Source organism: Brachypodium distachyon, chromosome 1, assembly GCF_000005505.3.
Source record: "Brachypodium distachyon strain Bd21 chromosome 1, Brachypodium_distachyon_v3.0, whole genome shotgun sequence".
NCBI lineage: Eukaryota > Viridiplantae > Streptophyta > Magnoliopsida > Poales > Poaceae > Brachypodium > Brachypodium distachyon.
In genome coordinates, this window is record NC_016131.3 from 51,052,173 (window position 1) to 51,077,081 (window position 24,909).

The 24,909-nt window shown below is 44.8% G+C and overlaps 3 protein-coding genes across 6 annotated transcripts; 1 reads left to right on the forward strand and 2 right to left on the reverse strand.

The window, feature by feature from the left end:
- Positions 1 to 5,576: 5,576 nt before the first annotated feature.
- Positions 5,577 to 10,456, forward strand: LOC100830854 (nuclear pore complex protein NUP54). Its single transcript, XM_024456597.1, has 9 exons — positions 5,577 to 6,135; positions 6,224 to 6,277; positions 6,372 to 6,431; positions 6,532 to 6,642; positions 9,089 to 9,154; positions 9,229 to 9,315; positions 9,424 to 9,525; positions 9,606 to 9,755; positions 9,839 to 10,456. Exons 1-9 carry the CDS (start codon positions 5,698 to 5,700, stop codon positions 9,974 to 9,976), a joined length of 1,206 nt encoding a protein of 401 aa, XP_024312365.1. The 5' UTR covers positions 5,577 to 5,697; the 3' UTR covers positions 9,977 to 10,456.
- A 519-nt stretch (positions 10,457 to 10,975) lies between these two features.
- On the reverse strand, positions 10,976 to 14,047 carry LOC100831161 (uncharacterized protein At4g15970). Its single transcript, XM_010229860.2, has 3 exons — positions 13,432 to 14,047; positions 11,818 to 12,183; positions 10,976 to 11,700 (listed from the first exon to the last, which is right to left on the reverse strand). The coding sequence occupies exons 1-3, from the start codon at positions 13,708 to 13,710 to the stop codon at positions 11,215 to 11,217; spliced, it is 1,131 nt and encodes a 376-aa protein (XP_010228162.1). The 5' UTR covers positions 13,711 to 14,047; the 3' UTR covers positions 10,976 to 11,214.
- Positions 14,048 to 17,694: 3,647 nt separating this feature from the next.
- On the reverse strand, positions 17,695 to 22,706 carry LOC104581278 (pentatricopeptide repeat-containing protein At1g71490). Of its 4 annotated transcripts, none has more exons than XM_024456593.1 (2): positions 20,151 to 22,706; positions 17,695 to 18,772 (listed from the first exon to the last, which is right to left on the reverse strand). In XM_024456593.1, the coding sequence occupies exon 1, from the start codon at positions 22,609 to 22,611 to the stop codon at positions 20,533 to 20,535; it is 2,079 nt and encodes a 692-aa protein (XP_024312361.1). In that variant the 5' UTR covers positions 22,612 to 22,706; the 3' UTR covers positions 17,695 to 18,772; positions 20,151 to 20,532. The 4 variants fall into 4 exon arrangements, with proteins under 4 accessions (XP_024312361.1, XP_024312363.1, XP_024312364.1 ...); XM_024456595.1 differs by having other exon boundaries at positions 20,138 to 22,706; XM_024456596.1 differs by lacking the exon at positions 17,695 to 18,772 and adding an exon at positions 18,917 to 19,194.
- Positions 22,707 to 24,909: the final 2,203 nt, after the last annotated feature.

A 24,909-nucleotide genomic window follows, 5' to 3' on the forward strand; every position in this document is an offset into this window, starting at 1 on the left:
AGGATGCTTTGGCAGGAAGAAGCAGGGCATAGGAAAATCCACCTTGTGAACTGGCAAGACGTTTGTCAGCCTAGGGATCAGGGTGGTTTAGTGATTAGTGATTTGAAAGTAATGAATTTCTGTTTACTATGCAAATGGGTTTGGAGGCTGGAAAACTCTAGTGGACTATGGCAGAAACTTCTGAGGAGGAAATATTGCAAAGGCAAGCTTCTCCCTCAGGTTTCTCCTAGGCAGGGAGATTCTCACTTCTGGTCTGGTTTGCTCAGAGTTAGATATGTGTTTTTGAGTTTCTGTCGAAGGATAGTAGGCAATGGCAAACGAACTAGGTTTTGGGAAGATGAATGGTGGGGTAGATGCCCCTTTGCTGTAAAATTCCCTAGGCTTTATAATCTCACTTTCAGTTCTGGGATTTCTGTCCATACTGTCTTCTCTGAGGGGTGGAGCTCCATCAGGTTCAGACAAACTCTGGTGGGTGAAACTCTTATTCAGTGGGAGGATTTGAAGCAGTGCTGTAATTTAGTTTCCCTGTCCAGTGGTAGAGACAAGCTTTACTGGAAACTGGGGAGTAAGGGGAGATTTTCAGTCAGCTCTCTGTACAGGCAGCCGAAACTCTCCCAGATCCCTTTTCCTTATGGTTTCTTGTGGAAAGTGAAACTACCATTGAAAATTAAAATCTTTCTATGGTTAGTGAGTAGAGGTAGTATTCTGACCAGAAATGTTTAACGTGCCAGGGGGGATAGACAATGATCATTGTCCTTTCTGTTCTAGGAAAGAGACTATTGGTCACCTGTTTTTCAGTTGCTCTCTAGCTCGTTATGTTTGGCGTGTGGTCCAGGTCTGCTTTAACTTTCGTTCCACTCCTGTATCGGTACAAGATTTGTTAGATAGTTGGCGTTTTCAGTTTAATGTTCGAACGAGGAAGATAGCTGTAGTTGGGATAACAGCGGTTATTTGGATTATCTGGAAAACTCGCAATGATGCTTGCTTCCGGAACAAATTACCCCTAGATCCAACTAATGTTATCTTTGTCATTTGCTCTACCATTGACTACTGGTCTGGTTTACAGAAAAAAGAAGTGCAGGAGGTGTTGCATCGATGCTCCCAGCGACTGTGGCGAGTCGTGGCTGAAGCTTTCAATCGGGCACAGGGTTGGGCGCCGGCGACACTTCGCTTACCTCAATGTGAACTTACCTTATGAAGCTCCGGTGGATGTCTTGATTGATGAAGCTATTGTATGAACTGTAGGTGTGATAGTTCAGGTTGTCTGTAGTAGGTGGTTTTTCCCCCTCCAAGGAGTTGCGAAGGCACCTGTAGTGTTAGCTATTGTGTAGTCCTTTGTAGTCTCCTGTTGCTCTACTTGTGTTAAGTTGGGATATTTATGTTTGACACTGTGGGTTTCCTTTAATGAAACCGGAGGACACCCCTCTGTTATAAAAAAAACATCCTGCATGGCGTTACCAATCTTTTCGACGAAACAAAATTACGAATCCAAACATGGCCACCGAGCTTGTTGGAAGAGGAAATCTTTTTTTTCCTTTCAGTTTTGCTAACTCTGAGGCGAATTGTTTGGTTTCTTACGGTAAGATTTAGCATTAAGATTTGTGCATTTGTTCTTTATTGTTAGAAGAGTTTGTTTGGTTGAGAGATTCGTGAAGATTGTTGTGTCCCTTCTTTTATTATATTTTGTGTCGGTTTTTTCTTTCATGCTCTTACAGTCTTTTAGTTAAGAGGTAATAACACCCACAGTACAAGAACTTGAATCGTGCGAGCAATTTCATATAAGAACTTAAAAAATGGGGCCAAGTGGTCCAAAACTTGCATTGTGGGTTCATTTTTGGTCAGATGCGCTCCGGAGCCACCACGTGTCTTGCCAGCGTGGCAAAGCCACGGGAAGAGGGCTCGGTAATTTTTTTACAAAAAACGCTCGTTTCCCTACGCTCTTGCGAACCCCCCCCCCCACACACCCCACAAGATTCTTCTTTTAATTTCTTTCTCAAATTTCTTGTGGCCTAACCCTAAATCCCTGAATCCCCGATGCGGCGAGGTATAGGGCAGCGAGGGAGAGGACAGCGGCATGGCCGACATTGGTCAGCCTGGGTCGAGCCGACAGGGTGCTGTCACGGCGGGTATACGAAGAGGTACGGGCTGGAATGGAAAATAGGAAGAAAACATAGACATTTTTGCAAAATTTCATTGACCTTGCATTGCCTGGAGATGAGGAAGAAATTGTATTTCAATCGCAGGGTTTAAAATGAAGAAATGCAAACCATCTAAACAGCCAACGTGGCTAATTCGGACTAGTCTGGGCACTAATCACCAGCCTAGAAAAGTTTTGGACCACTTGGCCCCAATTTTCAAGTTCTTGTATGAAATCGCTCGCGTGCTTCAAGTTTATGTAGTGCGTGTGTTATTACCTCTTTAGTTAACATTGTAAAAAAGATTGTCTCAATATTTTTCCTTCTACCATTGCCCAAAGGTTTGTGAGCAAGCACCATCTCAAAAGATGGCCATGCCACCGGCCAGGATGGAGTTTAGCACCACCATATGTTTAAAGTCCAGTTCGCTTGTCGACGATGTAAGTGTCTTTATCGCCAATAAAGCTGCCACGAAGGCTTTTCCTTAAAAAAAGTGTCGACAATGAACTTGACAATTGGGACGCGGGCGCATCCCACTTTCCGACATTGGACATCGGGGTGGGGGTGGGAGCAGTGGGGAGGAGAATACAAAGGGATAACACAATCTATGGTGATCGATACGTGATTGAGATGCAAAACTAGAGAACGTTGCCGCAATTAGTGAGGAGTCAGGCGAAGGAGGCCACCATATATCCCCATGGCTGATGTGGCCTTGATGTTGCATGGGGATGACATTGGGGAAAGCAATTAGGTAAGTCCCGACGGTGGCCAATTCTATTGAGAATAATGGTGGATCGAAACGATGCATATGTAGGTACCACAATACACATATGGCACGATAGATCGGGTGAACCAGACGACACAGATCAAGTCCGCACGCAAACCCAAAAATGTGCCAATTAGAATATTTTTTCAAGAATAAAAATTAGAATAAAGGGGATTTTGATACTTTGCCCTTCGTTTCCTTGTACTTGAATGATTTGACCTTTCTTTCCTTGTAATAGATTATTTGCCCTACGTTACTTTGAATATTTGATCATTTAAGCCTTTTGGAATTCTTCTGATTTCTTTCACACTATTTGAACATGTTTCCACTCCTCTACTCAAACATGGTTGCGTCGACGATGCCTATTGACGTGGTTATGACTAACCGAGTACTCAACTTGAGGATACCCACTATATTACCTCATCGAGGGCCCCGAACCTGGATAAATACTTGTCTCTCCTTGTTTGTCAGCCGACAGGTTCGCCAACACACACGCTTAGCTTTCCTAGATACAAGCTCTCTGATATGGACATTGTCGAAGTCACCCACTACAAGAGAAATAGCCCGTAGAGACATTATAACTTTAGACACACTTGGTACAATGCCACAAAAATGCCAGTACGGACAGTGTCGCTATGTGTGATGAGACACTAATAAAACGTCTCTATTGTTTTAGACATTGCATAGAGACACTATACCGTCTCTACGTTCAATACGATATTTTGTAAAGACATTGCATTGTGTCTTTATACTTTTTAGACATTTCATAAAGACACTATATTGTCTCTACATTCAATGCGACATTTTGTAAAGACATTAAATTGTGTCTCTATACTCATGTGCTAGAAAATATACATTGAAAAAATCATGTTGAAACCAATCCTCGAACTCAAGACCTTAAGGAAAACTACACACTCACCTAACAATCTCAACCTGATACCAATTCTTGCTTATACTTCTAATGAAATTATTATGAGTAGTCCGCAACATGTCTCAAACTTGCTAAGAATGTCTCTACACAACATAAAAATGTGTCTCAAATAGTGTCTCTAACTATACCGTAAGGTCATTTCATCAAGTATCTCAAAATCATGTCGCTACATGAGTCTTGTGACAATCTATTAAATGCCTCAAAAAATGTCTCTACACCGTAATGTCTCAACTAGTGTCTCTATATTTAAGACATTATCCATAGCGCCTCATAGACCTCTACATGAAACTTTATCTCAAAATTGTCTCTAGGTAGAGACAAAGAGTATATTGCCTCAATGAAAATGTCTCTACAAGACATTTGTGTTGTAGTGACCCCTTCGTCACCTATCCTTAAGCCATCCAGCCACCTTCAGCAGGCAATGCCGATGTCACCACGACCATACTTCTCTTGTTTACGGCGCTCGACGTTGTTGTGGCTGCCGTGGCTAGACAAATTTAGATTAGCCAAATATCAAATACCTTTTTCTTGAGTTTTAGTGTGGTTTAAGCCTAAATTTGCACTATTAAAATTTGAAATTAGCCAAATAATTGGTTAGGGTTTTGCTAGCTCAGGATTTGACGAATTTTAATATAAAATTAAAATAAAGTTGTCTTACAATATTGGGCTGGCAAATACTCCATCTAAAACAAGGAGGGGACTAGGCAGCGGCGTGCCCTACCTAAATGAAGCTAGAGGTGGTATGGCCACGCCCATATGCCCTACGCGTTGGCATGCTTACGAATTCCCCTTTTTGTTTGCGAATCCCTGTTTGTATCCTTTGAGTGCACGCCCATAAATAGTGATCAAATCAAGCTTGGTGCTGCTGTGGTGTGGCGCTTGGTAATGCTTCTCGTCAACCTTCCCAGTACCAGATTCCAGGCTCGGTCGAGGTGGACCTTGGTTCCTCTTCGGTTTCAGCTGAGCTCCATCTTGTTGTCTGCGTAGATGGAGGTATTGCTATTTGCTTCAATCGGTTTAGCACTGAAACTGATCTTCAAGAAGAGTTCTCCGAGAAGCACCACATGATAGCTACCTCTGTCATATATCCTTTGGAGCAAGATGCTGTTGGGGATGAGTATTATTCCAGTTGGTGTTCCAATTGCATTATGATTTCAAGGCAAGACGATGAACATGCAATAGACGATGAGCCTCATCCATCCGAGTTGATTCACCAATGGCAGATGAGAGCGCCATTGTCGATGATCCTTAGGTTTGATGGAAGAGATTGCAATTTGGGCTCGGTGAAACTCCCTACTGATCTACAACCCACCAATTGTCCTGAACCTCAAGTGCTATTGCCCGCACGATTGCTGGGAGAGCCGCCGGTTCTACGGCTGGCACGCACATGGGAGGTCCCCGAAGGATGCTGTTGTGGTTGTGCGCCAGATTTCTCACCTGGGCTGCCATCAGGCTCCGGCAGTTGTCTTTTTCGTCTTCTGTATGTTTGTTGTTCTTTTTGGTCTCATGTAGTGCAAAATGACTACGCTCTCCGTTTCATAATTTTTGTTGAAACATTACATGTATCTAGACACTTTTTAGGAATAGATACATCCATTTTAAGACAAATTTGAGACAAAAATTATGGAACTGAAGGAGTACTTTGTAATCCCCTTTGTTGGTGTTAAATATATTTCTAGCTTATGCTTTCAAATTTGTTTTGGCTTTTTTAGATGAGTTACATTTTGGCATGCAACAAAACACTCCTTCTGACAACCTACGTTTCCCCCGTTCCGCTCTCGAGTCTCGACCATTTTCTGCCCGCCCTTAACCCTAAACCCCTCGACCCTCGCCGCCGGCGATCACTGTTCCCGACAGTTGCGGCCATGTTCGGGACTCCCAGCTCATCCCCCCTCTTCGGGACGCCCTCCTCTGCGCCCTCCTTTGGAACTCCCTCCACCACCCCTGCCTTTGGTGCCGCTTTCTCCGCGCCGGCATTCGGCACGCCATCGTCCACCCCCGCCTTCGGCACCCCATCGTCTACTCCCGCGTTCGGTACGCCGTCCTCGACCCCGGCATTCGGCGCGCCCTCTTCCACGCCGGCGTTTTGGACGCCCTCTTCGACCTCGGCGTTTGGCACGCCCTCATCGACGCCGGCGTTCGGAGCGGCGCCATCGCCATCGCCGTCCCCGTTTGGGTTCCAGCAGCAGGCGACGCCGTCCCCTTCCCCTTTTGGGTTTGCCGGCGGGGGCGGCGGGCAGATAACCACCCAGATGGCCCCAGTTGCGCCGCTGCCGCTCTCCCCCTCCGACCGCGACATCCAGGTCCGCAACCCTATTAGAAACCTTGGCCTTCTTGAACGGCTTTAGGAACGAACGATTCGAAATGTTGGTAATTTTTGAGTGCTTGTAGGCTATTGTGGATGCGTATAAGGAGGACCCAGGCAACCCTCGTTATGCTTTCAGGGTGAGATATATCTCCTAGCAACTTGGCTATTTCTGTTGTAAGGGATTGTGGTTAATACAACTTGGTTGACGTTTTTTGTCTGTATTGATGGCAGCATCTGTTGTTTAGCGTGACAGACCCTTCACAAAGGGTGAAGCCAGTAGCAGCATCTGATGTGCGTTCTTGGATGAATTATCTCAATCAGTTTGTATACTGTCTATTTTGTGGTGCTGTTCCTGGAGATCATAATGTGTTTTTATTAATTGTGGATGTAGATCATGTGGGCAGAAGCGATGGGGAAGCTTGAGTGCATGGATAGTGCAGATAGGGAGAGGCTGTGGCCTCAACTTGTGCAGGGGTTTAAAGACCTGTCCGGTCGGCTTAAGGTATACAAGTAGTGGGATTAGGTGCCTCTTTATGAATGTGATGAATTTCTTTTCTATGATAAATCACTGATTTGTACACCCGCAATATGTATGTATATAGTACCTACGCAAGTAGTTAGCAGTGAAATTGATCTGAAATGCTGCATGAACTTTCTAACTCAGCTTTGCTCTGCATGTATTTTCTTACTCAATGCAAGCAAGTCTGTCAAAAAAATTAGGAACATTAATTAATTTTGTTTCCTGGCACAGTAATAACTTGCAAAAGGTAACATGCCGCATTCAGAGGTTTAAAATTGTAGCTAGGTTACTCATCTAGTTTAATTATAGTTGAATGTGCATGTTTGATAGAACAAAAGCTCAATTCAAATTTGTTGTCATCTATGCCCACATAGTTGGAATTATTCTGTAAAATTCTTGATTTTTCTCAGTCGGCAAGTACGCCAAAACACAAAATATAGAGCCAAAAGTATCTATCACTCTACTAAAGTCAACAAAAAGGAATTCCTTTTATTGTGATGCTGTCCATGATAACTCTGTTACCCTCCATGAATTGTGCGGAGAACTAATGGCCTGACTGAATGCATCTTGCACGTTATGCATGTATATGTGTCTGATACACCATCATGTATCTGGACTCCTAATTTGTTGCTCAAATTTGAAGTTTCATTTAGTTAACATCAGAATTTCATCCAAAAGCATCTAACATTGTACTATAAAAGTTAAGAAAAGGGAGTTTGGTTTATTTAATAATGTCTGATTCTGTGGTGCCCTCCTTGATTTGTATGTGCAGTTAATAGTCCGAATAAAAATAATGACTATGTATGCATCTTCCACATTATTCTTGTATGCATTTTGATAAACCCTTCCGTATTTTTCTTGTAGACATTTTGATAAACCTTCATGTATTTGCACTATTAATTTATTACACTAATTTGAATGGCCGTTATGGCAACATCAAATTTCATAATGATGTCTTACCTGTGTACAAAGAATAATAGATGCGTACGTTATAAAACTTATGATTTAAAATATATAATATCTAGCATTTGGTACTCCAGTGAATAGCAGTTGGATATTTGCCGTTCCTGTGTCAGTGACATGTGACCCTAGGACCTGCATGTCAGTGATGGGTGGCAATACTGTTCTTTAGAGTGGAAAAATATTCCATTTTCCTTCAATATTTTTAATTTTTCTGTACTTCAAATTAAAATTGTCATTTACTGCATAAAACTTCCTTCCAAATGTCAAATGAATTTGATTTAATCTTTCTGCTCCATTCCATGGTTGAATCAGATGACTATATCTGGTGTGTTGACCAGCCACAAGCCTATAACTGCTAATTGGATGCAATCTATATAAATTTATGTTGCTAACCGATTACTGATCATGCTAAGGTGTCAATTATTTTAAACCAAAATTCAGATGAACATCATGTATGGTTCAATACCTCTCCAATGATATTGATGTTGAGTTTACCAAAATTATTTCAAACAATCAGCACCCCTGGTCATATCGGCGAGCATATCAGGTGGAATGCATTCTGTGAAAATTTTGAGAGCTCCATGATAATCACACTCTGGTGGAATGCATTTTTGTGGAAATTTTGAGAACTCCATGTTCATCACATGTAATGAAAATTCAAAAAGTCCATGATAATCCTTATTTTTCATGATTATTATTTCAAATGTTTGGTACAATATTGACCACTTAAAGTCAGATGCAAAAACAGGTTGTTCTTGCTCATCCATCGGTGCATCACCTATACCCCCCTGCCCCCAAAGTAGTTAATCTTTCAATGTAGTAAAAGCAACTCAAATAATACACGGGGGTTAGAAATTTCTGTTTTCTCAACTGTCTGATGACTTCATTAGTTTGTTACTCATGTGACTTGTCAAACCAGGTGTGGCCTACTCTGTATTTCAACAATTCAACTCTTCACCTGATGTTCTATAATTCTGCTATAATATGTAGAGTGTCAGTTAAATATTTGACCAAAATGGAACTTGTGATGCCATCCTGAATGAGTTCACTGACATGAAATGTTGCTGGGCTCATAATACCAGATATGCAATTGCAAATAACCTGTCTTACCTACCGATTCCGTAATTTATTAGAGTTTATTAAATCTTCTTTAGACGTGTAGTATGTATTCAGATGTACAGGGTATTCTCCTGCAATTCAGCAATTGACAGATGTAACATGTCATTTTGCTGCATGCCTGGTTGTATGGTGTTGTCCTTTCTACCCTCATCTCCATTTATTCCTTTTCTTAATTTTTTGCTTTGTGTACTTGTCCCAAAAAGAATAATAGTTAAAATATTTATCTCCCAGTAATATTGTTGTCAAGTTAATGTGTTTCTCTACAATAGTTCACAATTTCAATTGTTGACAGAAATACATTGACCCAATCTATCCACTTCGTTGTTCTTGTTCTTTCTCTTTGCAGCTTCAAGATGAAGTTCTTGTTTCAGATACTGAAAGATTGAGCATGACCCACTCCAATGTCAAAAAGGTATAATCATCTAGCAGCATTTTCATTTGGTTGTCCAGGAATCATTTATTTACATAACAAGGTTTTGATTATAGCTGCAAAGACATTTCCAAGCTGACACCTATCCGTGGATCCAACGGTTGAAACATCAAGAGCTGGTTATTGAGAGGCGCCTCCTAAGGGTGATATTTCTTGTCCATGTTTCATAACAAAAAATGATGGCAAATGGCAATTCATATTCATGCCTATGTAACTACTAACATTTATGTTGCTGTGAACTCATAATAAAGATCATGAGAATAGTGGAAGCGCTGGAGAATAGGGGCTGCCGTGTTCCATTAACGAAGGAAGAAGCTGATCTATATGAAAGATTGATTGCTATAACAAAACAGGTTAATTTTCTTTAGCCCTCATATTATTTCTGCATTTTGGCTGATTATGTGTTCCATTTATTTGAATCTTGTGTACACAGATAAAAGGAACCGGTGGCGATCTTTCGAGGAGAACTTATAATCTTCTTTCAGTTTCACGCCTTCTTGCAAGCACCGGTGGAGCTAGTGGGCCCACCTATATCCCAAGTTCGGCGAAGGTAGATGAACAGAGTGTTACTGAACTTCTTGAGGTAGGGCCTTGGGCTTTTTAATCCTCTTTGTCCATTTTATTTTTGATGGCGTCAAGCTGAGAATGTGTAATTATGCAAAACAGGCCTTGCAGCAACAAACGGAAGCAGTTGCCAAGTTGGGTAATGTGTTAAAAAGGGATACCAGGGATGTCGAAATCGTACTTTCAGAAGTGGTGGATATGGCAGAAGATAGTGTTGGGAGGAGGGTATTGAAGATGTAAAACTGAAGTAAGGTCTTCAGTTTAGGTACAAATAAGCAGAAGGTGATCCTTCATATTATCAAAGGTCAGAGCCTCCAATGTCCCCTTGAATAGAGATCCTTTAATGATTGGAATGTGTTCTCTGCGGTCTAGATGAACTTCGAGCTTAACTGTTACTGTAGTGAAGGCAAAATGAAAAATTATTTTGACACTTTGTTTTGGATGGGTAAATTGTGTTTTGGATAGTTGGATGGGCACCTATTGATGGCTCTGTTAAGGGTGATAACCTTCACATACCCTTTAACAGGTTCAAGAACTGATCTCGATTTGCTCTTAACCATATTGTTGCCTCATCGAAAACCATATACCAATTGTTGTGCCTTCGTAACTTTTTCTATGAGATTGATTATCATGTAACAACATTTAGCTGCTTTGGATATTTTTATTGTATCGTTGTAGCATGATGTTGAGCAATATCAGTGACTTGCAATAGTTTGGATATTTTTATTGTATCGTTGTAGCCTGTTGTTGAGCAATATCAGTGACTTGCAGTAGTACTGTTCTCATATGTGATTTCTTTGGTCGTGGAGATTCGTTCGGATATCGGGAATCACTAAACACAGATTTAATCCAGGTTTAGATCCTACGCCTGCGGTCCTGCTTGAATTAGATTATCTTGGTTTAGAAAGTACAATTGTGTTTATGGGTGCATCCGGCAAGTTGGGGAACAACTTGATTAGGGTCTAAGGGCATCCGCAGTAGTAGAGTCCGTACTGACTCTCCACATCATTTAGAGTCAGCGAGTCAGCGGTAAAATAAAACATGCAATGTCTTGTGTCTTTAAACTGATCCTAGATAATTTGTTAGCATTAAATGTGATGTTGTGCAATGGTTAAAAGGTCGACTCTTAGCTGTCGATTCTTTCCTTAAGAGTTTTGACTCTCAATTCTCTTTTTTCTCCTATTTCTCTTTTCCTCCAAACAAGCAAAATTTAAATAAAAATTGGTTAATAGTCGGCCATTGCGGATGCTCTAAGCATTATAATTAGCTTTTGTGGCTCTTTGGTTGGTTATCTTGTCCTGTTGCAGGGCCTCGGCCTCCTTTTTTTTTTTAAACAATATAATTATCAGGCAGACCCACCAATTACAATCAAAAGAAGGAAGTGAATAATCACCTTGCTTACAAGACCCCTTAGCAGCTTGCCTAACCAATAGCTCCTTAGTCGATCCCCTGACCGAGCAAGACCATGTGTCCACTAACTAATGTATACACCTCCCGGGCACCCTCCAGGAGAAGTAATCCGTGTTCCCGACGGCGATGCGCGCCTTGTAGGTCTTCCAATCCTGGAGCACGTTCTTGAGATCAAACAGCTTGTTCTCCAGCCCCACACAGCAGTTGGCGTGCATGGTGCAGATCTTGCCCAGATCCTTGCCGTGCTGGCAGAAGCCTCCGAAGTTGCTGGTGTCCAGGAACTGCACCTTGGTGCCAAGGTGAGCGGGGACTCCTTCCTTGACGATCTTGTCAAACACGTACTGCTCATGCATCCCTGGGAACCGCGCCCGCGACGACTGCCAGTGCTTGTAGAAGCCGATGGAACCTTCGCAGGACTTGACGTAGAGCAGGCCACCGTTGGGGTAATTCCCGGCCGAGTTCGGGTCACCGACAAAGAAGTCCGATGACATCACAAGCTGTGCCGTCGGGGATATGTGCGGGAACGGGTCCCGGAACCACAGGATGTCCACGTCCTGTAACAAACAATTCAGTTAAAAAAATGGGCAGGTCAAAACTCAAGAAATTACATTACATTACATTACATGGAATAAATCTGGAGGAATTAGTTTCATTTATTTCATTAGACTTACGGTGAAAAGGAAGGTGTATCCTAGCTCAAGGATGGTCTGCTGGAACCTGTTCCTCTTCCACATCATCTCGAGGTAGTCGCCCTTCATGTACTTCTGCTCAGAGGCGAAGTCCATGCCTTCCACTCTGAACCAGTAGCAAAATGGGTGCACGGCGTTGCAACGGTCGAAGGCCTTCTTGTCCATGGCCACAACCAGCAGGTGCTTCACCAAGTATGCCGTGTTCTCGCCGTGCTGGAAGCTCTCCAGGAACAGGTCCAGGAATGACCCCGGCGCTGCCCATGCCTCGTTGAGCGCCGTTATCAGGACCGTCCGGTCTGCCGTGGACGCTCGCTGGAGCAGATCGGCAAGATCTTGAGGCTTGTCCTCCTGTTCATTCAAACATTTTCATTTGCTGCTTAGTTTTGCGTGTAATGTTATTTTTGACAGATCCGACAGAAAGACAGGAAATTTTAAAGTCCAAAACCCTGTAATCGTGCACACAAGAAGCAGGCTATCGTTTGTGATCAACTGTATTTAACTAGGTAATAAGAATACCACTCACTGATAGCGTCCTTATATACAATGATACAACTGGCTAGCTAAGCTGGCCATGTTAAATTGTTTGATGCCGCCGTTTCCGTTGGCACACATGTTTTGGATACCTTTCACATGGGGGCCGATCACATTCTTGTCAAGGCCAGAATGCTACCGCAGCTAAAATAATTCTCGCAGATGTTTGATGTTTCATATCATATAGCCAGTCCTAACGCGTCTCTGAGGTCATAAATTTAATGCATATGGTTCTGTTAAGCAGTGATGAAGGAAGGTGCTCGGTGTTGTTTATATAAAAAGTATGCTTCTATTTTTAGTGATACTTCTTCAATTCTCCCGAATCTTCCACTGATGCCTTTGGTTAAAAATCATACAGGTCAAACAGACTTAAAGGGGGCCAACCTGATCTAGTTCTGGAATCACCAATAGGATTAAGAACGATCGCTTTAGGTTGCTGAGGATCTCTTCATCTTATAAACCACAGAAAGGTTGATTCTTCAGGCTGGCAAACCACAGAAAGTTGCCTTACCCATGTAGTGACTATCAAATTTCACTAGGCGGGCAAAGCTATCACTGCTGTTCAACCAGTCATAAGCCTTCCCATTTAAAGTTTTAAACTTCTTCTATCAGATCCTTGGCCCCTCTTTGTTGGTTTGAATACTTTACATGTTAAAAATTACAGTTAAAATTGATATGCACAATCTAATTAAATTCAGTATATTTTACTTAGCATTGGCTGCTAATCCTACGCTTAGGGTGCTTCTATCTTTTTTATCTTAGCAGTTAGCACTTAATCTCACATTGTTTCGTATAACACCGATACTAAGCAAATTTCTCTCAGTTTTAGCATGTGTTTAACATCCAGAGATGCGAATGCGCACAGAAGACGTCAATTTTTTGTCACATAACTAGCAATATTAAATTCTCTCAAAAGAAAAAAAAAGATAAATAGTTACTTTTTCTAAGCGACACTTATTATGGATCTGAGAGAGCATACATGAAAATACGTATTAAACATAAATCAAAGCACAAATTCGTAGTTTTTAACTTTTCCTGAGCAAGACCAAGAAGACAAAGACAAACCTGTTGCTGGGTTGCAGGCATCACAATCTGCTGCTCTGGCATTTGCTCGTCTCTGCCGCTGCTAACCACATCCTTCCTCTCCTCCTCCTCCTCCCACTTGGCGACCGCTTGCTTCTTAGCTGCAGCCCTGACGCTATCCTCCACCTTCTCCTGCGTCCACCGCGGCGGCGTCGACCTGGCCGGCCCCTCGCCGAGGCCGCGGCGCACGGAGGTGTAGAACAGGAAGAAGGCCGTCGCGAGCGCCGCGCCGAGGAGGAGGGAGGTCGCCGACTTCGTCATTGACCGAGAAGCACGTACGCGACGTCTGGGGACGCCCACGCGATTGCCAAGTGATCGGAGCAAGAAGCTAGACGGACGATGCTCTATCTATGGCTGTGCATCCATAAGGTGCTGGTGCTTGTGCTGGCCGGGGGGGCACGTGCGAGGAACCTTGATAGCAAGCGCAGCGGGGCGGAGGAGAGCGAGAGAGGGAGAGAATAATTGAGAAGAAGGTCGTTGATCGGGTTGCTTGCGAGGCCAATTGTCGTGGAGAGGGAGCGGGGAGGCTGCGTGTGGGAGTGGTCGACTTGGTCACTTGGGTGGGTTTGTGCAGCTGTCCGTACCGGCCAGTAGAAAATGTCATAGTAGGTGAGCCTGCGTGGCCGTCTATTCCATGGTTTGGTGACGCTATTGCGGAGACCCGGCCGCAGGCCCACCAGTGAAAGCTGGGAAGTCAGTTTCAAAACGCTACTGTATCTTTTTCAAAGTTCCTTCAGTAGAGGAGTATTCGAGTACTCCTGCCGCCCAAACAACCGGGCAACCTCTCGGAATTAATCAACCTTAAATTAGACGCGTTTTTTATCGAGGAACCAAAGCTACTACTTTTGGAGCATAGCAAAGTATAAGCCCGTGATCGGAAGGCATTGTCTCGTCCTTCTCCTCTTCGCACTTTTCCATTTTGAGCACAATCTGCCACTCCTACGTACGTACTCCCTATTAGTCTCCATCTCATCAATCGCACACTCGTTGCCAGTTATAGTTACCAATGTCTATGCCCGATCTGATCACTAATTCAAGGAAATGGTGTTTTCCTACTAGAGTTAGGCCAAATTGGCTACTGGGAGGACACTTCAACACCTCAATGAATCAATAAACAGTCATCTTTTGAATATCACTCCTAAATTAGAGCGTCTCGACTAGGTTTTCATTAACCTAGCTTTGAGAAGATCTCTCCCTCTACGTTTCATCTATTACCATTTTTCCATGTAGCTGCATCTCAGTACCTCAGGAAAAAAAAAATTCACCAATGAGGACAGTTCCATGTGGTCCTTAGGGCGTCTCCAATGTAGACCGAAACTGGGTCTCAAGTACCAAACCAATTCTTAAGGTTCGGTCTTATACATTATAGCACGGATCTTAAGAATCTTAAGACCGGGCCTAAAGGGGGCCATTCACACATACCATCATGCCGCTTCCGATGTGCTTGCCGTAGCCCGTCCAATGCCTCGTGCAGTCGCAACACCTTACGTTCCGCTCCCCCTTCGACGAAACTTGGAGGTTGTTGTACATATATTTCTTCTTGTAGGTCACCGTTCAAGAACGCTGATTTCACATCCATATGATGCAGCTTCCAGGATTCTTGAGCGGCCAAAGCAATCAACAACCGTACCGATTCCATCCTTGCGACTGGAGCAAACACTTCCTCAAAATCAACGCCTTGTTGCTGCACATAGCCCTTTGCTACCAAGCATGCTTTGTGCTTCACCACGTTGCCATTGGAGTCTTTCTTCCCTTTCACTCGCTTCGACAACTTGGCCAAAAGGACATGGTGGTTGGAATACCGACGGTGGATCATGTTGAACAAGTGTGCGATGGCTGCCTAGTAGGGAAGCAACGGCGAGCGCTGTTTCCCAGAGAAGCAAAGTACCGGGCAGAAAAGGTATTAGATTTGTTTCACGGTGATCTGTGTGGCCCAGATTCACCTGCAACCCTAGCCGGCAATCGCTATTTTCTACTCGTGGTAGATGACTACAGTCGGTACATGTGGGTTGTGTTGCTTAAAACGAAAGATCAAGCATTTCAAGCATTCAAGAAGATCAAGATTGCTGCTGAAGTAGAAGCAGAGGCAAAGTTAAAGGCTTTCTGGACTGACCGAGGAGGAGAATTTATCTCACATGAGTTTGCTGCATATTGCGAGGAACATAGCATGAAGCGTTTTCTGACAGCCCCATACACACCGCAGCAAAACGGTGTTGTTGAAAGAAGGAACCAAACCGTGATAGCAATGGCTCGAAGCATGATGAAGAGCAAAGGCTTGCCGGGGAGGTTTTGGGGAGAAGCGGTGACTACAGCGGTATACTTGCTAAACCATGCACCGACGAAAAGTGTCATTGGCATGACACCCTATGAAGCTTGGTGTGGAAGAAAACCTTCGGCCGATCACCTTCGTACTTTTGGGTGCATGGCACATGTAAAGAATGTTTCTGGACATGTGGAAAAGCTGGAAGACCGGAGTAAGCCGATGATCTTGATGGGTTATGAAGCAGGCTTGAAGGGCACTCGAAGGCTTATCGTGTGTACGATCCACAAACAAGACAAGTTCACGTGGCACGCGACGTCGTCTTTGAAGAAGAGAGGGCATGGGATTGGTCCTCAAACAAAGATGAGAATCAACAAAATTCGGATGATATGTTTGTTGTATCTTACCCTGTCCCTGAGCATGCAGGTCATAACCAAGGATGTGGAGATGGCCACGACCATGACTGTCGTGGCGGAGATTCACCAGGAACGTCGCCGGGCCGCGGCGCTACACCAGTGTTCAGCTTCAGTAGAGCACCGGCCTCATTCTCTGCCGCGGCAGGTTATTGCGGCAGAAATCCTCTCCACCGAAACCATAGTTTTCCTTGCTTGATTGCGTGTAAGGGCTCGCGCTAAGTTGTAGAAACTAGGTCTGATCTAACAACTGCTGAGGGAGTCTGACGCCCGCATTGGCATCAAACTCATATGTATCATCGCTAGCATATTTGTTGCTAGTGGTCAGAGCCATGCTTGGTCCCGACAAAAGGGTTATATGTGTACTAGAGAGTTTCTCAATCTTGCTAGCCTAGAAAAATTTCTGCACCCTCGTCACCGATGACGCAAGCCTATTCTTCGAACTAGTCATGAATGGATCAATTACTTGTGGTGCCGGAAGCACTCAAGGAGCTCATAGGGAACATCGAGAATGAGAACGGAGCTAAGTAAAGTTCAAGGGGAGCAGAAGATATAAACCCACTGACGGTGGTCTGGTCCCTTTATACGTAAAAGGTCCACACTGTTCAGATCATGTTAATAAAAGCATAAATCAAGGGGCGTCCCGCTTGCCTCCGCATAGTTGAGAGAAGTGAAATAACTCAAATAGGTAGTGAACATTGGAAAGATTTGTTCACATCACATCCGCAAAATCCATTGGTACCGTTGTGGTCGAAGTTCGAGTTCACGAGTTGGCCAAGCGGGTTGCGAGTATAAGCTTCGTTATTAAATTCGACGCAACCATTGATCTACCCTGGGGCAGATGCTAAAGCCCTCTAGCCGCCACTCGACCCCGGAGTTCACAACAAAGAGGAAGAGAACGTGGCCAGAAGTTCCTCCACAGGTTACCAGCACCATACCGAGACGATTCAACTTGCCTCAAATATGTTTTATGACTTAGCTTTTGTCACGACTGCTTTGTGGAGGCTGATAGGAGAATTGTTAGGGAATAGTTATAGCACCATACAACTATGCAGTATGTGCGTTGTAACAAGGCCTAGTGGGCCTAGGAGTGCACAAATCCTGAAACGGGCCATAAGGGGATGCACGGACCTAGTCGAATACCAGGGGCCTGAAAGAAACCTCGCGAGTTACTTGGAAATGAATAACACATGTTCTACCCGTACACCACCATGATACTTGCCCGGCGCATCATGTAGTTCTACTCGGATACAAAGATGCAATTGCCATACTGTGTATATATATAACAAAGCAGAGAGAGAGAGAGAGGTATTCGAGGAGTGCAAAATCCTAATCCGCCAAGTTCCCTAGACTCACCGGGTGCCCCACCACACCACCCCTGCCCACGCGTTGTAAACACCATTATAGTTTGTAATCCCCATATTATAGAATCAAGACAGGAGTAGTACTATTACCCAATCCAAGGGGTCCAAACCTAGGTAAATATGAATGTTCGATCCGTCAGTACCCTAGACGTATCCCAACATCAATATAAGTCATGTACAGCAACCATATCGATAGGAGGCTACGATATTTCATCCGCCGACTATATATTTGAAATGGCAATTGTTCCATGGAACTGAAGAACACTGGAAAGACCGAAGATGAACATGTGTGTGCCAGATAAGCATCTGATGCAACACAACAGGTTGCAACTACAGAATTCTAACCATTCCTAAACAAACTACGCACTTCGCTACTCTAGAAAACCGGACAGTGATCTGATACCTACAAAATACAACTATCAGAGATCTAGAGAAGTTATACTGGTGACACTGGCAATGAGACGAAAGAAATGAGGACATTGTAGCTAGCAACCAGGATTGGTGTCGGCAACAGTATGTGCAGAACATAACGGCAGGAACAAGTCCGTACTTCCATCAGAACAAGTCGTTTCACTTGGTACCATTCTCCCATTCATCCCGATAAATAAATAATCGGCACGGATGTCTGAATTTTCTATCTATCATATAAAATGAAGCACCATACTCCCATCAGGACAAGCGATTGAAGTAGTTAGATAGCAACTACTACTAGGCAAGCGCGAGAGTGGAGAGAAGCTTGATGCACTGGCTCTAGCTCTAGCACCTCTCAAGCCAGACAACGTTCCAGGGATGCTGGTTTGACGTCGGATGTCTGTGTGCGTGTTGGCACATGCGAGTATGGAATGGAGCCCCCGGACAATATGCCGACCTACTTAAGCATCAGACGCCAGATGACAGCCTCAGAATTCTTCGTCCTGAGCACCGGCGCTGCTTCGCAAGATGCTGCCACTTGACACTGATGGCCATGCGAGGCACAGTCGCCAGGATGGTTGCAGCAAGGCACAGTCGCAATATGCCCATGTTTTTTTTTTGACCGGGCGGGCCCATGTTCGTCGGTGGAAACCTGGTAAATCGACTCTACAAGAATCAGATTTGATCACATCCCCTGGAGACAAGAGGATTAAACAAAGAGAGATCTCCCTTCTTCATTTCCTTCCCCTCTTTTTACCAGTGGCATGACACTGTGCAAAGCCACATACCGCCTCCTCCTCCATCAATGCCACCTGTAGAATCTCTCCTGCCACCGTTGTACCCCAATCCGTTGCCACGAAAAGACATCCTCGCTCCTGCACAAGGTGACAAGGAACGCCATGAGGAGATCCGAAGTGTGAGGTCCAAACCGTAGCAGGCTAGGGATTCAATCCTCACAGCGACAGCACAGGTAATTTTAGGAATCTACAAAGAAAAAAAGGCATAGTTATAAGCTACGATAGATATGATTTTTCCTTCTTGATTTCCGTTACTGATCGAGTAGGTGTATATACCCAGGAGGAGTTTTGCAGTGTCTGAGAGTTACAATGTATAATAAAGAACCAATGGCTAATTGGTACAATAAGAGATGGAAGTAAAAAAGTAGTTGGGACACGCTTCCATCCAGTCCATCCATCTTGACTTAAGTTTACCGCTCGCATCTCAGCCGTCTCTTCTCTGAACTTCACACCGACACCAGTGCTCTCATCAGTTCTTCAGATAATGGATACTTGGGATCCTGACATGAAGGCGGTTGGGAATAGAAAGCAGGGATCAGGGAGGAATGGTTGCCGTGAACTACCCAGGAGGCAGTGCATACAAGCCCGAATGTCACGGGAGGGGAACAGAGTATGGTCTTGCTTTCATGTAAATCATTTGCTTGTGATCTGACGGCTGAGGAGAGAGGGGGATGGGACACAAAACGTAGAGAAATGGTTGTATACCTAACAATGCAGACATGTCACTCGGAACATTAAAGTATACACAACGATGGAAACGATATGACAAAGTGGAATGTGCACATCACAAGCATGATTCATCTGGAATTACTAAGCAGCAAACGTCACAGTTAGGGAGAATAAATGGCATCTATATTAAGTTACAAATAATGATATAGAACTCTTGTCCAAGAATGATTCGCCTGCAGAACCTAATGGTAAATATGTAATGGTCTCACTATGTTCTGTGAAAGCTGGATCCCATTTGAGCTAAGGGCCAGTTTTGCGATGTCCAGGAGAGGAATTGCATGTCAATGGAAGCCCATTCGCCATGTACAAAATCCCGTATAATTTTCTACACATAGTATGCATAAATTTATGTAACATGCAAATTCATTGTTGATATCAAAGTGGAAGTTGACAGACTTATCAACAATACAAGATTGACTGCTCGTCGTTTTATTCTTGATATCAGGGACAAATTTGATATTACAATTTAGCATGTTTATGCAACTCTATGTACCACATCCATGAATTTTGTAAGTATTTTTTGGAAAATTTATATCATGGATTTTATAATGGGCATGCAGGTTCTACTTGACATAAATATTCGTTCCATGTGACAAATTTCTGTTGCAGCACCACCAAACAGGTCGTTAATCAAATAATTAATGCATCCCTTTTGAAAACTTCTTCCTTCGGATATTCATATGATCATTGGTTAAATCAAACAAGAGGACGCACAGGAAGATGTTACCATCGAAAGTCTTCTTTTTTTGGTGAGCAAAAGCTTGGACCTGACGATGTTGCCTCAAAATAGCATCTGCTGCATGCTATTAAATTAAGGGGAGCCAATAACACCATGGATGGAAAATCACTGTAAGCAACACTTTCCGAGAGAAGTAACACTTTTGAGGAATAGACATAAGCAGAGTGCTTCGTGAAGGCCAATACAGCATAGATGTCTTGCGCAGCATATATTGAGGAGTCCATGTTCCAGGACCTTTCTCCTGTAGACTATTTATAATATATGTGCTGCTTCTTTGTGTTATAACCTCCATGCTTCGTTTGCAACCTCATTTTAGACTAGAGATCCTTAATGAACTCCATGATTCCCTCTTGTTCTGTTTCTACTGGGTTTAATCTGCGAGTTCCTCTACTATGTCTAGATCACTGCAATTACCGATATTCCTCATTTGCTCTGATAGTTCATCCAAAACCTCATAGATCTCTGGTGCTAGAGGGTTCGACCTATCTCCAACCAAAAAAGGGGCAAACCCATTGCGAAGATCAACCCATGCCAACCCAGGTGCTTTTGTGACACCCAAGTCTCGCATCAGTTTCCTGACTGTTGCTAGCTCATCCCAGCAACCTGCGGCTGCATACATGTTCGCAATCAGAACATAGTGCCCAGCATTCTCTGTCTTCATCTCCAAGAGCCTCCTAGCTGCCCTTTCACCAATTATTATGTTGCCTCTGTCATGACAAGCCCCGACTAGTGCTGCCCACATCATGGATGTTGGAGGGGAAGAGCTCTCATTGAGCATTCCTTCTGCCTTTTCTAGTAGTCCAGAACGTGCATATAAATCAACCATGCAAGAATAATGCTCCATCTGAGGCTTGATACCATATGAACTCGTCATCTTGTCAAAAAGTTTTTCTCCTTCAGTCACAAGTCCAGAGTGACTACAAGCAGAGAGTACAGTAACCATGCTTATGTGGTCAGGCTTGATCCCACTATCAATCATCTGGTCAAAAAGCCGTAGTGCAATTGTTCCTTTCCCTTGCATCCCATATCCTGCTATCATCGAAGTGTACGATATCATATCACGGTCATCCATGGTATCAAAGACATTTTGTGCTACTGAGAGCCTCCCTGATTTGGAGTACATGTCAATAAGAGAGTTCCATAACAAGCGATACCCTTTGAATCCATTCTTAACAATGTGGCTGTGAAGCTCCTGCCCATGTTGCAGGTTTGCAACACGGGCACAGAGAGCAAGAAGGGTTACAACAGTAACATAATTAGGCTGTACACCTGCGCCGACCATTTCATGAACAAGTCTAGAGGCCTCTTCTGCCTCATCTGACAAAGCAAAACTAGCTATCATTGTATTCCATGTCACAACACCTGGGCAAGCAAGCATTTTAAACAGCAAGCAGGCAGAGTCCATATGCTTGCACCTGGCGTACATCGTGATAAGTGCATTGGCTACACTTTCTACCCCGTCACAGTTCATGCGGACTGCCAACCCATGGATCTCCTTCCCGAGCCTCAACCAGCCAACCCGTGAGCAAGCATTCGACCCAATCACCAACGTCACGAAATCCACTGCTGCACCATCGCTTACCATCTCCCGGATAAGCCCAACAGCTGCCCTATGGTCCCGTGTATTAATGTATACCCCGGCAATCGTGTTCCACGTCACTGAATTCACCTCCGCCTCCTCCGCTCGCATCCTTTCAAACAGTTCCACCGCCTGCACCCATTGCCCGACGGCCACATACGCTGAGATCATCGAGTTCCATGATACCACATCTTTCTGTGCCATTCCCTCGAACACCTTGCGTGCAGCAACGAGATCCCCGCTCTTTGCATACATCGACACCAGCGCATTCTGGAAAAACAAATGGCCTCCCACCCCGGTGGCTAGACCGTGCAGATGCACCGCCCGTCCCAGCGCTAGGTCTCCAGCCTCTGCGCAGGCACGGAGGACGGATGGGTAGGTGAAGGCGTCCGGGAGGACGGCACTCCTGGCCATTTGCTGGTAGGCGGCGAGGGCGTGGCGCGGGAAGCCGTGGCGCAGGCAGGAGGAGATGAGGATGTTGTAGGGGAGGGGGCACGTTGCGTCAGCGGCAAGGGAGGAGGCGAAGGGGAGAAGGTAGGGCTGGGAGGAGTAGAGCGAGAGGAGGCGGGGGAGGAGGAGAGGGTGGCGGGAGAGGCCGAGGGAGAGCGAGAGCCCGTGGAGCTGGACGCCGAGTCTGAGGTCCGAGCGGTGGAGGTGGAGGAGCGAGGCGATGGGGCGGAGGAGGAAATCGGAAGAGGCGGCGGCGGGGAGGCGGCGGCGGAGGCGGGAGAAAGCGAGGAGAGGGAAGGGGAGGACGCGGGCGGCCGTGAGGGTGGAGAGGGAGGCTAGGAGGCAGCGGAGGGAGTCGTCTTGGTCGGGTCTGGTAGGCACCGCCGGGGCCGGTGGTAAGAACGCCGCCGCGGCGGACATGGGAGGTTTGCTTTCTCGAGCTTGAATATGATGGAGGCTGCCAATGTTGCACTTGCACAAGAAAGAGGACTGCACTGCCGCTACAATTCGCCACCGACTTTCCGATCATCTTTTTTAAAGCCACGATCAGTATCCATTTTACAACTAATTTCATTAACCTTTTGGTGCTGATCTTGATCAAATTTGTGGTGTTTTAATCTTGCAAAAGAGCTAATAAGTGTAAAAAGGTTCGTACCTATCATTTTATAGTCTTTTTTTTTCTCTTTTCCATGAAAGATGCGAAAAGGCACCGGAATCACCTCAAACACACCAAGAAATTGAGCAAAACGCACTTAGGACATCCACAACGTGCTAAAACCAAATAATCAGCCCATCACTATTTGTCACTGGTGTCAAATTGCTACTTCTCCACAATGTGACGGGACCCACCATACTAAAATAATGTGACGGGTGCCAAATATGGGACCCACCATACTAAATAATGATAAAATTAATGTTCTCTCTTCTACCTTGTCTGTATCATCGCTTTCCCCCAAGCCGCAGAACAGCCGCCAAACCTCCCGGTGACTTCGGTGTGATATAGCCCCACCTTCCTAGCCAACCACGTGTCCTCTTTCTTTTCTTGATCCCATGACACTACTGTACTAATTAGCACTAACAGATGCCCCCCTTCTCTCTCACCTCCCATCCCTTCGTCCCTCTCCAGGAAGCCTCTGCACGCGACAGGCCAGTCCCAAATTCCATCCCGACTTCTTGGGCCTCCACCCAGGAGAGCTCTAAGCCGGAAGCACCTTACCCTTGAGCTCTTCCCATGGCGTCAGCGTGGTGCCTTTTGGCCCCGGCCGCCGCGCCCGCGCTCTCGGTGTCTTCGCCTCTGCATCCGGAGGCGTCTATGTCGCGCGGACGGCTGTCCCGGCGAGGAGGCGGCACAGGTGGGACGCGCTCGTGGTGCGCATGGCCCCCAAAGAGGAGAAGATCACGCGGCGCTCGCCCTCGATTTCCCCATCCTAATTCTTCTCCGCCCGTTCCCCTTCCTAGTACTCTCGATATTTTGTTAGTCCCCGCATGCTGAACTTAATGCTCCGGTTTGCTGTCTTGTGCGGGGCAGCTAGGAAGCGGGTGGTTTGGTTCTTGTGTTTTCCTTTTGAATCTTCTACTGTGATCTTGGTTGTTTTTGGATATTGTGATTTCTTTTCGAATCTGTGTGCTATGATTTTTAGTACCATCAGGTACCATGGTCAGATGCCATGTACTTATTCTGTGCTCCGTGATTTTTTAGTACCATGCTTTAGTTATCTTTTAAAATTTGTTTGATCTATGTACAATTATTTGTTTTTTATTTTATTTTGCCGGGACACGACAAGGTACCTAAAAATTGTTAAGGTACAGATGATGTACCATGACGATTACTAATTTTGATGAATGGGTACATGAGAAGTTACTAAGTTTTGATGTATGTTTGTACTTATTTTTTCTTCATGGTACATGATGTATTTGTAGTGTACCTTGGTGTATATGTGATATGTGATTTACTTTGTTGTACTTTTATGTACTTTAATGTATATGTCATGTACTCGTCTGTTCTACAAATTGGTAAAGTACTTATCATGTACCTGAATATATCCACAAACAAGCCATTACAGAAAAAATGTGATACCACGTCACATGCAAAAAGTCAGAGAGAAAATACGAAAAGTTAGAGAGACCAGAGAAGAGAGCAAAAGTTGTCAGAATAACACATGCTAATCCCCACCTTTAACTTAAAGCATATTATATTAACTAAGAGAGAGAAGTGGGGAGAGGCAAATGTGTGCCAGCGTGATGGGGCTAGATAGCCCCGGTGCTACCGCCTCCACGTTACAGAACAGTCCCCTTTCTCCAGACTTCTCTTTTTTCCTTACAGCGAAGAATAGAATGGAGACAGAGAAGCCTCCATGCGGGAGGGAGCTCTGCCAGGAGGAGGGCCTCTAGCTGCCGCTGTCGCTGCTCTCCCTCGAGCCTAGACGGGATAGAGCTCTGCCGTCGCCACCTGCCGCTGGTCAACTGAAGAGCCCGCCATGGCGCAGGCTGCGCCGGCCATGGTGCAGGAGCAGCAGCCGAGAAGGCCATGGGGGCGGCGGTCGCGGCGGTGGGAATGGCGGCAGGGCTACCAGCGCGACGGAGCCATGACGGAGCTGCATCAGTTTTCTCCTCATCTCTCCTTTTCCCATTGTTTTTTTACCGGTGCCAAATGCCAAATTTGATATCTGGCACACCTATTTGGTATACATTGTGATCACGCAAAAAGTAGGGATCTTC